This window comes from Bufo bufo, chromosome 2, assembly GCF_905171765.1.
Source record: "Bufo bufo chromosome 2, aBufBuf1.1, whole genome shotgun sequence".
Lineage (NCBI taxonomy): Eukaryota > Metazoa > Chordata > Amphibia > Anura > Bufonidae > Bufo > Bufo bufo.
The window spans coordinates 428,118,507-428,132,312 of record NC_053390.1 but is presented as its reverse complement, the minus strand read 5'-3'; the positions used below and the strand labels follow the sequence as shown (position 1 = coordinate 428,132,312).

Genomic DNA, 13,806 nt, shown 5'->3' with positions numbered 1-13,806 from the left:
ATGCCATGTCCCATTTGAAGCCACCCTTACAGTAGAAACTCCCAAAAAGTGAACCCATTTTGAAAACTATGGGATAAGGTGACAGTTATTGGTACTATTTTGGGGTACATATAATTTTTAATTGCTCTATATTACATATTTTGTGAGGCAAGGTAACCAAAAAATTGCTGTTTTGGCTGTTTTTATTTTTTACAACATTTATCTGACAGGGTAGATCATGTGCTATTTTTATAGACCAAGTAGTTACGGACGCAATGATATCAAATATATCTACTTTCTTTGTTTGAGTTTTACAAAATAAAGCATTTTTGAAAAAAAATATTATGTTTTCGTGTCTCCATTTTCTGAACGCCATATTTTTTTATTTTTCTGCCAATCGTCTGGTGCAGGGACTTTTTTTTTTGCAGTAAGAGTTTGTTTTTATTGGTACCATTTTTGGGTACATATGATTTTTTGATCATTCATTATTTCACTTTATGGGGCAAGGTGACCAAAAAATTGGTTGTTTTAGCACAGTTTTTACTTATTTATTTTTAAAGCGTTCAGCTGAGGGGTTAGGTCATGTGGTATTTTTATAGAGCAGATCGTTACGGACATGGAAATACCTAATATGTATACTTTTTCTTATTTATTTAAGTTTTACACTAAAACACCAAAAAATGATGTTTTAGTGTCTCTGTAGTCTGAGAGCCATAGCTTTTTTATTTTTTGACCAATTGTCTTAGTTAGGATCTCATTTTTTGCAGGATGAAGTGACTGTTTGATTGCTACTATTTTGGGGGGCATACGCCTTTTTGATTGCTTGGTGTTGCAATTTATGTGGTTAGGTGACAAAAAAATTGCTTTTTTTTGGCACTTTTTTTTTTTTTTTTTTTTTACGGTGTTCATCTGAGGGGTTAGGGCATGTGATATTTTTATAGAGCTGGTTGTTACGGACGTGGCGATACCTAATATGTATATATTTTTTATTTATTTCACTTTAACATAATAGCATTGAAACAAAAAAATGATGTTTTAATGTCTCCATGTTCTGAGAGCTATAGTTTTTTTTTATTTTTTGAGCGATTTTCTTATGTAGGGGATAATTTTTTTCGGAATGAGGTGACTGTTTTATTGGTACCATTTTGAGGGACATATGCCTTTTTTTTTATGGTGTTTATCGGACACTGTGGATCATGTGATATATTTATAGAGCTGGTCGTTACGGACACGGCAATACCAAATGTCTATTTTATAATTTTTTTTTTCTATTTTTTTTATTTTTTATTACTTAACCCCTTCAGGACACAGCCTTATTTCACCTTAAGGACCAGGCCATTTTGCAAATCTGACCAGTGTCACTTTAAGTGCTGATAACTTTAAAACGCTTTGACTTAGGCTGCGTTCACACGGGCGAGATTTCCGTGCGGGTGCAATGCGGTAGGTGAACGTATTGCACCCGCACTGAATCCCGACCCATTCATTTCTATGGGGCTGTTCACATGAGCGGTGATTTTCACGCATCACTTATGCGTTGCATGAAAATCGCAGCATGCTCTATATTCTGCGTTTTTCACGCAACGCAGGCCCCATAGAAGTGAATGGGGTTGCGTGAAAATTGCAAGCATTGACATTTTCAGAAAATTTCCAAAACCTACTTTAAGGACCACTTCAGGTCTGAGGCTTACATAATAGAAACCACCCAAAAATGACCCAATCTTAGAAACTACACCCCTTAAAGAGGACCTTTCACTAGAATAAAACATCTAAACTAACTATACAGACATGGAGAGCGGCGCCCAGGGATCTCCCTGCACTTACTGTTATCCCTGGGCGCCGCTCCGTTCTCCCGTTATAGCCTCCGGTATCTTCATAGTTAGGCTCCACCCACGGGAACCTGCCGAGGTCTCCTTCTCCCATGCTGTAGCGCTGGCCAATCGCAGCGCTCAGCTCATAGCCTGAGAGAAAAAAAAGCCTCTCAGGCTATGAGCTGAGCGCTGCGATTGGCCAGCGCTACAGCATGGGAGAATGAGACACCGGCAGGCTCCCCTGGGTGGAGCCTAACTATGAAGATACCGGAGCCTATACCGGGAGAACGGAGCGGCGCCCAGGTATAACAGTAAGTGCAGGGGGATCCCTGGGCGCCGCTCTCCATGTCTGTATAGTTAGTTTAGATGTTTTATTCTAGTGAAAGGTCCTCTTTAAAAGGTATTCAAAACTGATTTTACAAACTTTTTTAAACCTTTAGGTGTTCCACAAGAATTTATGGAATATGTAGATGAAATTTCAGAATTTCACTTTTTTGGCAGATTTTCCATTTTAATCCACTTTTTCCGAAGTAAGGGTTAACAGCCTAACAAAACTCAATATTTATTACCCCGATTCTGTAGTTTACAGAAACACCCCATATGTGGTCGTAAACTGCTGTACGGGCACACGGCAGGGTGCAGAAGGAAAGGAACGTTTTTGCAGAACAACCTGTAGTTCTTATTGGTACTATTTTGAGGTACATATGAGTTTTTGATCACTTTTATGCAAATTTCAAAGAAGGTGAAGTGACCATAACTAGCAATTCTGCGTATTTCTTATAGTGTTTACTGTGCAGGATAAGTAACAGCTATACCAATTATTTGCAGTCTACCATATTTTTCGGATTATAAGACGCACCAGACTATAAGACGCACCTAGGATTTGGAGGAGGAAAATAAGAAAACATTTTTTTCATCAGACCAGAAATCAGACCCCCAAGCTCCATCAGCCTCCGATCAGACCACCCAACCTCCATTAGCCTCAAATCAGTCCCCCATCAGACTCAGATCAGTCCCCATAGGCTATGTGATTCCACCTTCTGTATTTGTATTAAATGTAAGTTATCTTCATTGGTGGTGCAGAGGCCACTGCCCCGCCCCTCTCTCCTGTCACTGGTGGCAGCAGCAGCACAGTGGGGAGGGAGAGAGTTACTCCTTCTCCACTGTGCTGCTGAGGAAACATGGCATGTGTTGAGAGCAGCATGCGCCATGTTCTATACCGGTAAAAGGCAAATCCCACTATTGAATCGATACCGGTACAAAAGTATCAATTGGGTATTGATAATTCGATACCCATGCAACCCTAGTGTATACTGCTTTTTCTTTCAGGAGCAATATCTCAAATTTCTCTCCAAGCAATATGATCCAGTAGTGCATCTGTTTACAGCATTAAAAGAACGTGTTAGTCCCTTATTCTAAACTCCCTTCTCCTAGGAGCTTTGATCTCTCTAAATGTTTTCACTTGCAGCTTCCTCCTTCACCCCTCCTCTACACACATACACATAAAACCAGGAACTGTTTGACCTGGAACAAGTGCTGCACCTGGAGTATTGCAATCTAGCTATGATCCTGATATCATTTGAAAGCTAAGATATAATATCAAGCTCCAGTGTTTATATTCTTCTCATGGCAATCCTTATACCTTTGCAACTACGATTTAATAAACGAATATCTTGCTCTATTTTGTGCGTTTTTTCACGCAATGCAGGCCCCATAGAAGTGAATGGGGCTGCGTGAAAATCGCAAGCATCCGGAAGCAAGTGTGGATGCGGTGTGATTTTCACACACGGTTGCTAGGAGATGATCGGGATGGGGACATGATCATTATTATTTTCCCTTATAACATGGTTATAAGGGAAAATAGTAGCATTCTTAATACAGAATGCATAGTACAATAGGGCTGGAGGGGTTAAAAAAAATAAAAAAATAAATTTAAGCTGATGGATCATGTGACGGACCATGTGATGAGCGCAGTGACGTCACCACAGGTCCTTTTCCTGTGCACAGCAAAGATGAAGACAGAAAAGAAGTCGGGCTGCGCGAGCAAGTGGATTAAGGGGAGTTAAATTTTATTTATTTTTTATTTAACCCCTCCAGCCCTATTGTACTATGCATTCTGTATTAAGAATGCTATTATTTTCCCTTATAATCTACACAACACCTGACCCAAGCGCGGAAAAATCGCGCATTTTCCCGCAACGCACCCGCATCTTATCCGGGCCAAAAACATGACGCCCGTGTGAAAGGGGCCTTAATTTTGCTGTAGGCCTCTTGGTAGCCTCCCAGACTAGTTTTCTTCTTGTCTTTTCATCAATTTTGGAGGGACGTCCAGTTCTTGGTAATGTCACTGTTGTGCCATATTTTCTCCACTGTGTTCCATGGTATATCTAATGCCTTGGAAATTCTTTTTTACCCTTCTCCTGACTGATAGCTTTTAACAATGAGATCCCTCTGATGCTTTGGAAGCTCTCTGTGGACCATGGCATTTGCTGTGGGATGCGACTAAGAAAATTTCAGGAAAGACCAACTAGAGCAGCTGAACTTTATTTGGGGTTAATCAGAGACACTTTAAATGATGGCAGGTGTATGCTGACTCCTACATCCCCAGTTATAAGAGGGTGTGCACATTTATGCAACCACATATTTTTTTTTTCCGTTCCCTCCACCTAAAAGATTTCAGTTTGTTTTTTAATTGAGTGGTACAGTTTATAGGTCACATTAAAGGTGGAAAAAGTTCTGAAATGATTTATCTTTGTCTAATTTTTTTACATCACAGAAACCTGACATTTTAACAGGGGTGTGTAGACTTTTTATATCCACTGTATGGTTTGTTGGTTGTTTGTTACCATGAAGGCTAGATACAAGGGCTATAGCTTTTTTTTAACCAGAATCTTAGCTTTCAGATGATACCAGGATCAAAGCTGTAGGAGAGCTTAAAAAAAGAAGGGGTAGCCTGTCGCTATCACCTTGTCCCATGTACAGAACTCACAGTGACCCCAGAGGTGTGATACATAAACATTTCTTTATGTTATCACCCCATTACCCATCAGTGAGGATATGTACTCTTTGTCACATACAGGAAGTGTCACGGTGGGGAGTGGGGGGAAACTTTTTCTTATAGAGAAGGAAAACAGGGAAGCAGCTAGGCCGAACACCAGAAAAAGGAGGCAGGTCCCCTCCTAGAGCCGCCCTAATCCTGGCTCTGACTCCTAACCGTATGAGCATACCCAGATGGTAGGTGGGCTCATACACAGGAACCTGGGATCCCGAGTAGCCCTGAGGATCCCTGAAATAAGGTTAGGAGCAGGAGACTACCTGTTCATCCCAGACACGGATGAACAGGAGTCTCCACCGGCCTAGCTGCAAGGAAAAGGACAGTCAGTGAACAGCCACTGAAACGGCAGGTAAGAGCCCAAAAACAACACGCACTTACCTGCCATGGCCACAACGACAACCGGACACCCATGCAGACAGAAAGCATGGCGGCCCCAGGCAGAGATGCTCACCGACTTGTGATTCCCTCTCCAGGGAGCCCTGACACCCCCTTCTGGAGGTAATGCGACTCACAGGGGAAAAGGTCTAGCAAACATGCTGGAAGACAGACAACACATGCCAGACATGTAACGACAACTAGACATACAACAGACCCCGCACATAACCCACACCAAATATAGATACAAGGGAAGGTAAAGACATAGGTAACATAGGGGAGACCTCAAAAAGACATTGATGTCTAGCTAGGAGGCCCTCCCACTGGACAGATGGTATATCCAGGATAGGAGCAGCACTCCAACTTACACAAAGGCTGGAAGGCAGCTGACCTCTTGCTCACAACACAACATATAAAGAGCCAAGAGTCCACACCCAAGACACACCTAAATCCACACCAGCCAGATAATTAACCCCTCCGGCACCAGGGAAGGACCCAGGGGAAAGGAGGAGCCACCTACATGCTGCAACAACTACAAGTTGCCACAGGCAACAGCATGCACGGCAACTGTGTCATGGCTCACACAACAGAGGCCGTGACAGGAAGCCTTTTTGTCTACTATAGGGATAAAACAATAATCAGATGGTGATCTAATCACCCCCTGCACCTAACCAGGCCATTTGTTGACTCCAGAACTTACTTTTAATAAATAGTTAGCAATATTGGTATCGTTAATGTTCTGAATTGATGATCAGACCAGTAGCATCACCAGCTTATACTGCCATAATAATCCTTCTGCTACTGTATAGGGTTGTACATAGATCTAGCATGAACACTTCTACTTACCCAGATATAAAAGCCAAGCCTGTTGAGCTTCCTTCACCAACTGGGTATGAACATTCCACGGCTAGTTCCATAGCAATTGGATAAATTGCAAACCCAAAAAACCCCAGCACAGAACAAATCACCACCAACAGAGGGGCGACTTTCTTCAAATGAGATGCCTAATTGTTAAAGAAATACACTGTTAAGATATGTATCCATCAGGAGCCTAAGATAGAACATAGGAAAATTATGGCTATGGCATATTTGAACACTGTTGAGACAGTTTATTGTCTGGATGAATCCTAATTTCATACAGATCTCGGTAACCAAATTAGACTATAGCTGGCCATACAGACTAGACGTATATCTAATGTGTATGGCGGCCTCCCAACTCTCCACCGACCACGGATGTCGGGGGAAGATAAGGATTGGGCAAGTTGGATTCCATTGCCCAATCCTTTTGTTAGGAGAGATATAGGCTGCCGCAGAGGAGATGTTTTGTGCACTAGCCCCTCGGTGCATCCAAATTCAGTCCCTCTTTAACATAAGCTCGTATTTTCACTTATTGATTGATGGCCAGGGGTCTGTATACTGCTCTTATCTGCCCCTATAAACTCATGCCTACGCCTTGCACCAGAATTTCGGTGCATGCTCAGTACAGCATCTTGTTTATGCCTTGGGGAGAAGAACTATACTGAATGCACTGAAATTTTGGCACACTGCGCAGGCACAAGACAAGAGAGCCAGGCAGTTCACAGGCACCTCATCATGCCAATGAACAAGAGAAAGGGGTAACTTACTGTGAAGAGGTACAGAAGTTGGGATGCAGTGTAGGGCTAGTGCCTATCCTTGGTGCACTGGACATCTCATTTGTATATTTGAACACGGTGCTTTTTCTGCTAAATGCAGCAACGTGTTACTAAAGAAAAGTTAATGATTTCATTGCAAGCCTTACATGCCACTCTGCTTAGTTTAATAGGCAAAAACATTAAAGATCACCTATGTAGTGTATATGCAGGTGCCAGACAGCAGTATTGCGGCTCCACCGCCTAGGCAACTCTGCACGTGGATGCAACCGGTCATAGTCACATTTTAGGATGAGTTGCTTGTGGCCATTTCAAATAACATCCTAAGACCCCCTTTAAGTCCCTTTTCTCCATTTATATTATTACTTACTCACCACTGCGAAGGCTGTTATAGTTAAAGCTGTCAAAGCAAAACATATTTTCACAATCTCTGTAAACTTCTTTGTCCGGTCAACATACAGCCCAAATAGTAAGGCCCCAATAGCCCCAAATACAATGAAAAGTGCTCCACATAAACCTGAAATAAACTGGAAAAATAAAGACCGAATTAACCTTTTTAAGATAAATAAAAATATTGTACAGAAGAACAAACATAAGAAACCTCAGTAGTGTGTAATACACTCATATATAAGGGGTCTGCTGATCAGGGTGCTACCACCTTGACCAGCCACTTCTAAGCAATACTTCTAAACAATAAGGAGGATGCTGATTAGCCGAGAACGGTACCTCCGCTGATCAGGAACTGCAGCTCCGGTAGGAGCCTCTGCCGCAGAATCCAGGAAAATAAAGACATGAAATGTTGGTATTCATGGACCCCATCATTGTATCGGGTGCCGGTAGTTCCTATGCCAAAGAGGCTTGAATACAGAATGCCTAAATCATAGCTCTGATGTTCACCTAGCCTATGAATAGTGTGCTGTCCGCATCAGTATGTCCGTTCCGTAGCCCCGCAAAAAAAAGAGAACATGTCCTATTCTTGTCCATTTTAGGAATTGTTACAATGGATCCGCAAAAAAAAAAAAAAACGGATGGCATACGTTTTTTTTATTTGCGGACCGCAAAACACGTACGGTCGTGTGCATGTTGCCTCATTTTTGAGACATCATAAGAAAATGTGTGAATAGACCCTGAATGTTGGTTTTCAACATACTCTCTTGACTCCCTTCCCAATCTGACATCAGGCATGGAGAGATTGTAACTGTACAGCACTCAGCAAGTATCCTATTCTTATTAACAAGACCCATGCACAATACTTGCCAGGGGTTGGACAGTTGCCTCAGCACGTGTCCTGCCCAATATGCCGTTGCGGGTTTCCATGCCCATGACTGATACTTGCTGGCCATTTGACAGTTGTCTCAGCAGCTGTTCTCCCCAGCATGCAGTTGACTCTCCACACATGATGTCAGATTTGTGGGAGGCTATGCCTGTACAACCCATTTAATAAAATTCATGATACTCTACTAGAGTTCGGATCCCTCTTAGCCAGGTGGCAACTCTGAAAGGGCTCCTGTGATGCAGTCTATAACTCCTTTTCCTTAGAAGAGTGTAAACCTTTAAAAAAGCTGGCGTCTAACCGAGAGGGCTCATGTTGTACACTTTGTGACCTGACAGAACGTGGTGTTACAGTGAAGAACCACTGCTCAATGCTAAGACTTAGACTCCCTTTCTAACACCTCACGGTCCTCAGCTGGTGTGTACTTCCTGGTCCCCCTCGACAGGCAGGAAATGACTGCTCAGACAATTACATTTTTTGCGGATTGCACTTGAACCCATTCATTTCTATAGGTCTGCAAAAAAATGTGGACAGCACACGGATATAATCTGTTAGCTGTTTACGTGCACGTGGCCATTTCACAAAATATGAACGTCCTATTCTTGTCTGTTTTGCGGACAATAGCCAGTTCTAGTGATGAGAGGGAGAAATTTGCAGCATGTACTCAGATGGTTTCTGTATTTTGCAGATCTATGGTTTGGGGACCGCAGAATGTATACGGTTGTGTGCATTTAGCCAAAGGGATATATAATATAAGTTTGGGCTGAGAAAAACAAGTTATGATGGGTGTTAGGGCCCTTTAGCATGAGCAGATTGGTGCGGATTTCTCCCTTTTCAATAGATGGGTGAGATATGTGGCAAAACCACATCAAAGCTGCACCAAAAAATGCAAGTAACGTGGTTTTTGGTGCAGATCTGGTGCGGAAATGCATAGAAATACGCATGAAAAGCCATGGAGATTTTCTGTTTTGAAATCTTCACTAGTGTGCAGGTACCCTCAGAGTGTCTTTACACAGCCATGGGCAGATTGGCCATAGACCCTACAGGGAAATTTCCCAGGGGGCCACTTAATCCCTCCTCTTGGCCGCCAGTTGGGTACATAAATTTCTGGTACTCTCAGCATTAATTAATATAGGAGCATCAGGCACTTATGCACCTGGCCAGTGGCCGCAGGTGCCCTCCTGAATTTTATTATATTGCCATCTTAGGGTGGTATATTGTGCTGCACTGTGTTATCTGGTTCTGCTAGGGTGGTATATTGTGCTGCACTGTGTTATCTGCTTCTGCTAGGGTGGTATATTGTGCTGCACTGTGTTATCTGCTTCTGCTAGGGTGGTATATTGTGCTGCACTGTGGTATATTGTGCTGCACTGTGGTATATTGTGCTGCACTGTGGTATCTGCTTCTGCAAGTGTGGTATATTGTGCTGCACTGTGTTATCTGCTTCTGCTAGGGTGGTATATTGTGCTGCACTGTGTTATCTGCTTCTGCTAGGGTGGTATATTGTGCTGCACTGTGGTATATTGTGCTGCACTGTGGTATATTGTGCTGCACTGTGGTATATTGTGCTGCACTGTGGTATCTGCTTCTGCAAGTGTGGTATATTGTGCTGCACTGTGGTATCTGCTTCTGCTGGGGTGGTATATTGTGCTGCACTGTGGTATCTGCTTCTGCTGGGGTGGTATATTGTGCTGCACTGTGGTATCTGCTTCTGCTAGGGTGGTATATTGTGCTGCACTGTGGTATCTGCTTCTGCTGGGGTGGTATATTGTGCTGCACTGTGGTATCTGCTTCTGCAAGGGTGGTATATTGTGCTGCACTGTGGTATCTGCTTCTGCTAGGGTGGTATATTGTGCTGCACTGTGGTATCTGCTTCTGCTAGGGTGGTATATTGTGCTGCACTGTGGTATCTGCTTCTGCAAGGGTGGCATATTGTGCTGCACTGTGGTATCTGCTTCTGCTGGGGTGGTATATTGTGCTGCACTGTGGTATCTGCTTCTGCTAGGGTGGTATATTGTGCTGCACTGTGGTATCTGCTTCTGCCAAGGCAGTATTTTCTTCTGCACTGTGGTATTTGGTTCTGCTGGGGCGGTATTTCGTCCTGCATTACGGTATTGCTTGCATTGCCTACTTCTGTTGGTCCGCCTTCTGTCAATTTGGACTCTCCTACAACATGAGGACACGTTTATTTGTTTTTCCAGGGCCACTATATGTTCCCAGTCCGCCCCTGCACATAGTAGCTTTTGTTGTGACTGAAAATCAGTTTCATTCACCCTCATCGGGCTTGAATAGATCCATGTACTTGCCGCCAAACAAATGAACAGAATAGGAGTACGGGAAGGTTTACAACCAGAGTCAGGACTTGGCTATTCATTTGCATGTGGTTTTTACTAAAACTTTCTTTTCTCTTTATGCCTTGCAGTATGATCAGGACATAAGTAGCATTAAATTTGACTGGCGTAAAAATTAGAAAGAACAGGATAAATGAAAGGTGACATTTTGAAGGGCGTAAAAACTCTCTCATAGTACTATGAGGTGAGATTTAATATGAAGAAAATGAGTGATATGCTTACATTGGAATAGTCATTGAAGCATAATATTTGTTCCAGAAAGGTAGAAAAAGCGGTGAAAATGCCAAGACCACTTCCAAAGCAAATCATTAGTATAATATAAGATTTATTTTTCATAAGCTGTAAGAGATAAGAAGACAGTTAACATAGTGTATAGCATTTACAGTACAATGCGTCCTACACAACTGTATATCATATGCACTCATTTTAATTTCACCTTTATTTTACCGGTTTGTGCAATTCATTATAAAATCTGGCACCACTGGAAAACAAATGCTGTCACCTAATCAATCAGCATTAGGCCTCATGCACATGACCGTTGTGTGCATCCGTGGCCGTTGTCCGTTTTTTTTTCGCGGACCCATTGACCATCAATGGGTCCGTGGAAAAATCTGAAAATGCACCGTTTTGCAGCCGCATCCGTGTTTCCTGTCCGTCAAAAAAATATGACCTGTCCTATTTTTTTGACGGACAACGGTTCACGGACCCATTCAAGTCAATGGGTCCGTGAAAAAACACGGATGCACACAAGATTGGCATCCGTGTCCGTGGTCCCTGGCCGTAGGCTACTTTCACACAGACGGATCCGCAGATCCGTCTGCATAAAAGCTTTTTCAGAACTGAGTTTTCACTTCGTGAAAACTCAGATCCGACAGTATATTCTAACACAGAGGCGTTTCCATAATGATGGGGACGCTTCTAGTTAGAATATACTTTGAACTGTGTACATGACTGCCCCCTGCTGCCTGGCAGCACCCGATCTCTTACAGGGGGCTGTGATCCGCACAATTAACCCCTCAGGTGCTGCACCTGAGGGGTTAATTGTGCGTATCATAGCCCACTGTAAGAGATCATGTGCTGCCAGGCAGGAGGGGGCACACCCCCCTCCCTCCCCAGTTTTAAATTCATTGGTGGCCAGTGGGCCCCCCCTCCCTCCCTTGTATTTAACACATTGGTGACTAGTGCGGCCGGCCCCACCTCCCTCCCCTGTAGTTAACACATTGGTGGCCAGTGAGGCCGGCCCCCCCTCCCTCCCCTGTAGTACTGTAGATTCATTGGTGGCCAGTGGGCCCCCCCCCCTCCCTCCCCCTCCTAATTAAAATCTCCCCCCCCTATCATTGGTGGCAGCAGAGAGTACCGATCGGAGTCCCAGTTTAATCGCTGGGGCTCCGATCGGTAACCATGGCAACCAGGACGCTACTGCAGTCCTGGTTGCCATGGTTACTTAGCAATTTTTAGAAGCATTATACTTAGCTGCGATGTCTGTGACCGGCCGGGCGCTCCTCCTACTGGTAAGTGAAAGGTCTGTGCGGCGCATTGCTTATAGCACAGACCTGTCACTTACCAGTAGGAGGAGCGCCCAGCCGGTCACAGACTGCAGTAGCGTCCTGGTTGCCATGGTTACCGATCGGAGCCCCAGCGATTAAACTGGGACTCCGATCGGTACTCTCCGCTGCCACCAATGATAGGGGGGGAGATTTTAATTAGGAGGGGGAGGGAGGGGGGGGCCGGCCACCAATGAATCTGCAGTACTACAGGGGAGGGAGGGGGGGCCGGCCGCACTGGCCACCAATGAGTTAAATACAGGGGGGGGGGAGCAGAGGGCAGTCATGTACACAGTTCTTTTAGTATATTCTAACCTCAAGCGTCCCCATCACCATGGGAACACCTCTGTGTTAGAATATACTGTCGGATCTGAGTTTCACGATCTAACTCAAATCCGATGGTATATTCTAACACAGAGGCGTTCCCATGGTGATGGGGACGCTTCAAGTTAAAATATACCATCGGATTGGAGAAAACTCTGATCCGATGGTATAAAAGGGACTCCTGACTTTACATTGAAAGTCAATGGGGGACGGATTCGTTTGCAATTGCACCATATTGTGTCAACGTCAAACGGATTCGTCCCCATTGACTTGCATGTCCGTGGATCCTCCAAAAATCAAGGAAGACCCAACGGACAAAAAAACGGTCACGGACCTACAGACCCCCTTTTTGCGGACCTTAAAAAAAAAAACGGTTGTGTGCATGAGGCCCAACTCAAATCAGTTTAAAGCCTCATTCACATGTCAGTGTTTGGTCAGTGATTTCCATCAGTGATTGTGAGGAAAGACAAGGATTGGAGCCTCCACAGAGATAAGGTACAAGGGAAAGATCTGCACCTGTTCTGTGTTTAGAGCCGCACCTGGTTTTGGCTCACAATCACTGATGGAAATCACTGACCGAACACTGTGTGAATAAGGCCTTATGCACATGACCGTTGTGTGTTTTGCAGTACGCAAATTGCGGATCCGCAAAACACGGATTGCTGTCAGTGAAAGAAAACATTTTGGCTTAGGCTACTTTCACACTAGCGTTCGGGGCTCCGCTTGTGAGCTCCGTTTGAAGGCTCTCACAAGCGGCCCCGAACGCATCCGTACTGCCCTAATGCATTCTGAGTGGATGCGGATCCGCTCAGAATGCATCAGTCTGGCAGCGTTCAGCCTCCGCTCCGCTCAGCAAGCGGACACCTGAACGCTGCTTGCAGCGTTCGGGTGTCCGCCTGGCCGTGCGGAGGCAAACGGATCCGTCCAGACTTACAATGTAAGTCAATGGGGACGGATCCGTTTGAAGTTGACACAGTATGGCTCAATTTTCAAACGGATCCGTCCCCCATTGACTTTCAATGTAAAGTCTGGACGGATCCGTCTGAACTACTTTCACACTTAGAATTTTTTTTAAACTATAATGCAGACGGATCCGTTCTGAACGGATCCAAACGTCTGCATTATAGGAGCGGATCCGTCTGTGCAGACCCCAGACGGATCCGCTCTGAACGCAAGTGTGAAAGTCAAGACAACACAGCTATTCCTGCTCTCAGCTGAAAAGCAGATATAACCGTATGCAATCTAAGCAATGTTTTATCAGCCGCCATCTAAGTGCACTGTCACACATTCAGGCATTTTGAGGCGTTTTTGAAGCCAAACCCCAAAGTGGATCATAAAAGTAGAGAAAGTATTAAAGGAGGTACTCCAGAATTTTACTATTGACGCCCCTTCCTCGGGATAGTCCATCAATATCTGGTAAAGTGGGATCCAACATAGAGAAGTTTGGCACTTATTCGGGCTTACAC

General features: G+C 44.2%; 1 protein-coding gene across 1 annotated transcript in view; it reads right to left on the bottom strand.

Moving 5' to 3' along the window:
* Positions 1-13,806, bottom strand: part of SLC49A3 (solute carrier family 49 member 3) — a 66,764-nt gene that overhangs the window by 37,315 nt on the left and 15,643 nt on the right. The window contains exons 6-8 of the mRNA XM_040417385.1: positions 10,695-10,811; positions 7,223-7,375; positions 6,064-6,221 (exon numbers count right to left, since the gene is read on the bottom strand). Of these exons, the coding sequence (XP_040273319.1) occupies positions 6,064-6,221; positions 7,223-7,375; positions 10,695-10,811 (428 nt within the window). The remainder of the gene's footprint in view (positions 1-6,063; positions 6,222-7,222; positions 7,376-10,694; positions 10,812-13,806) is intronic.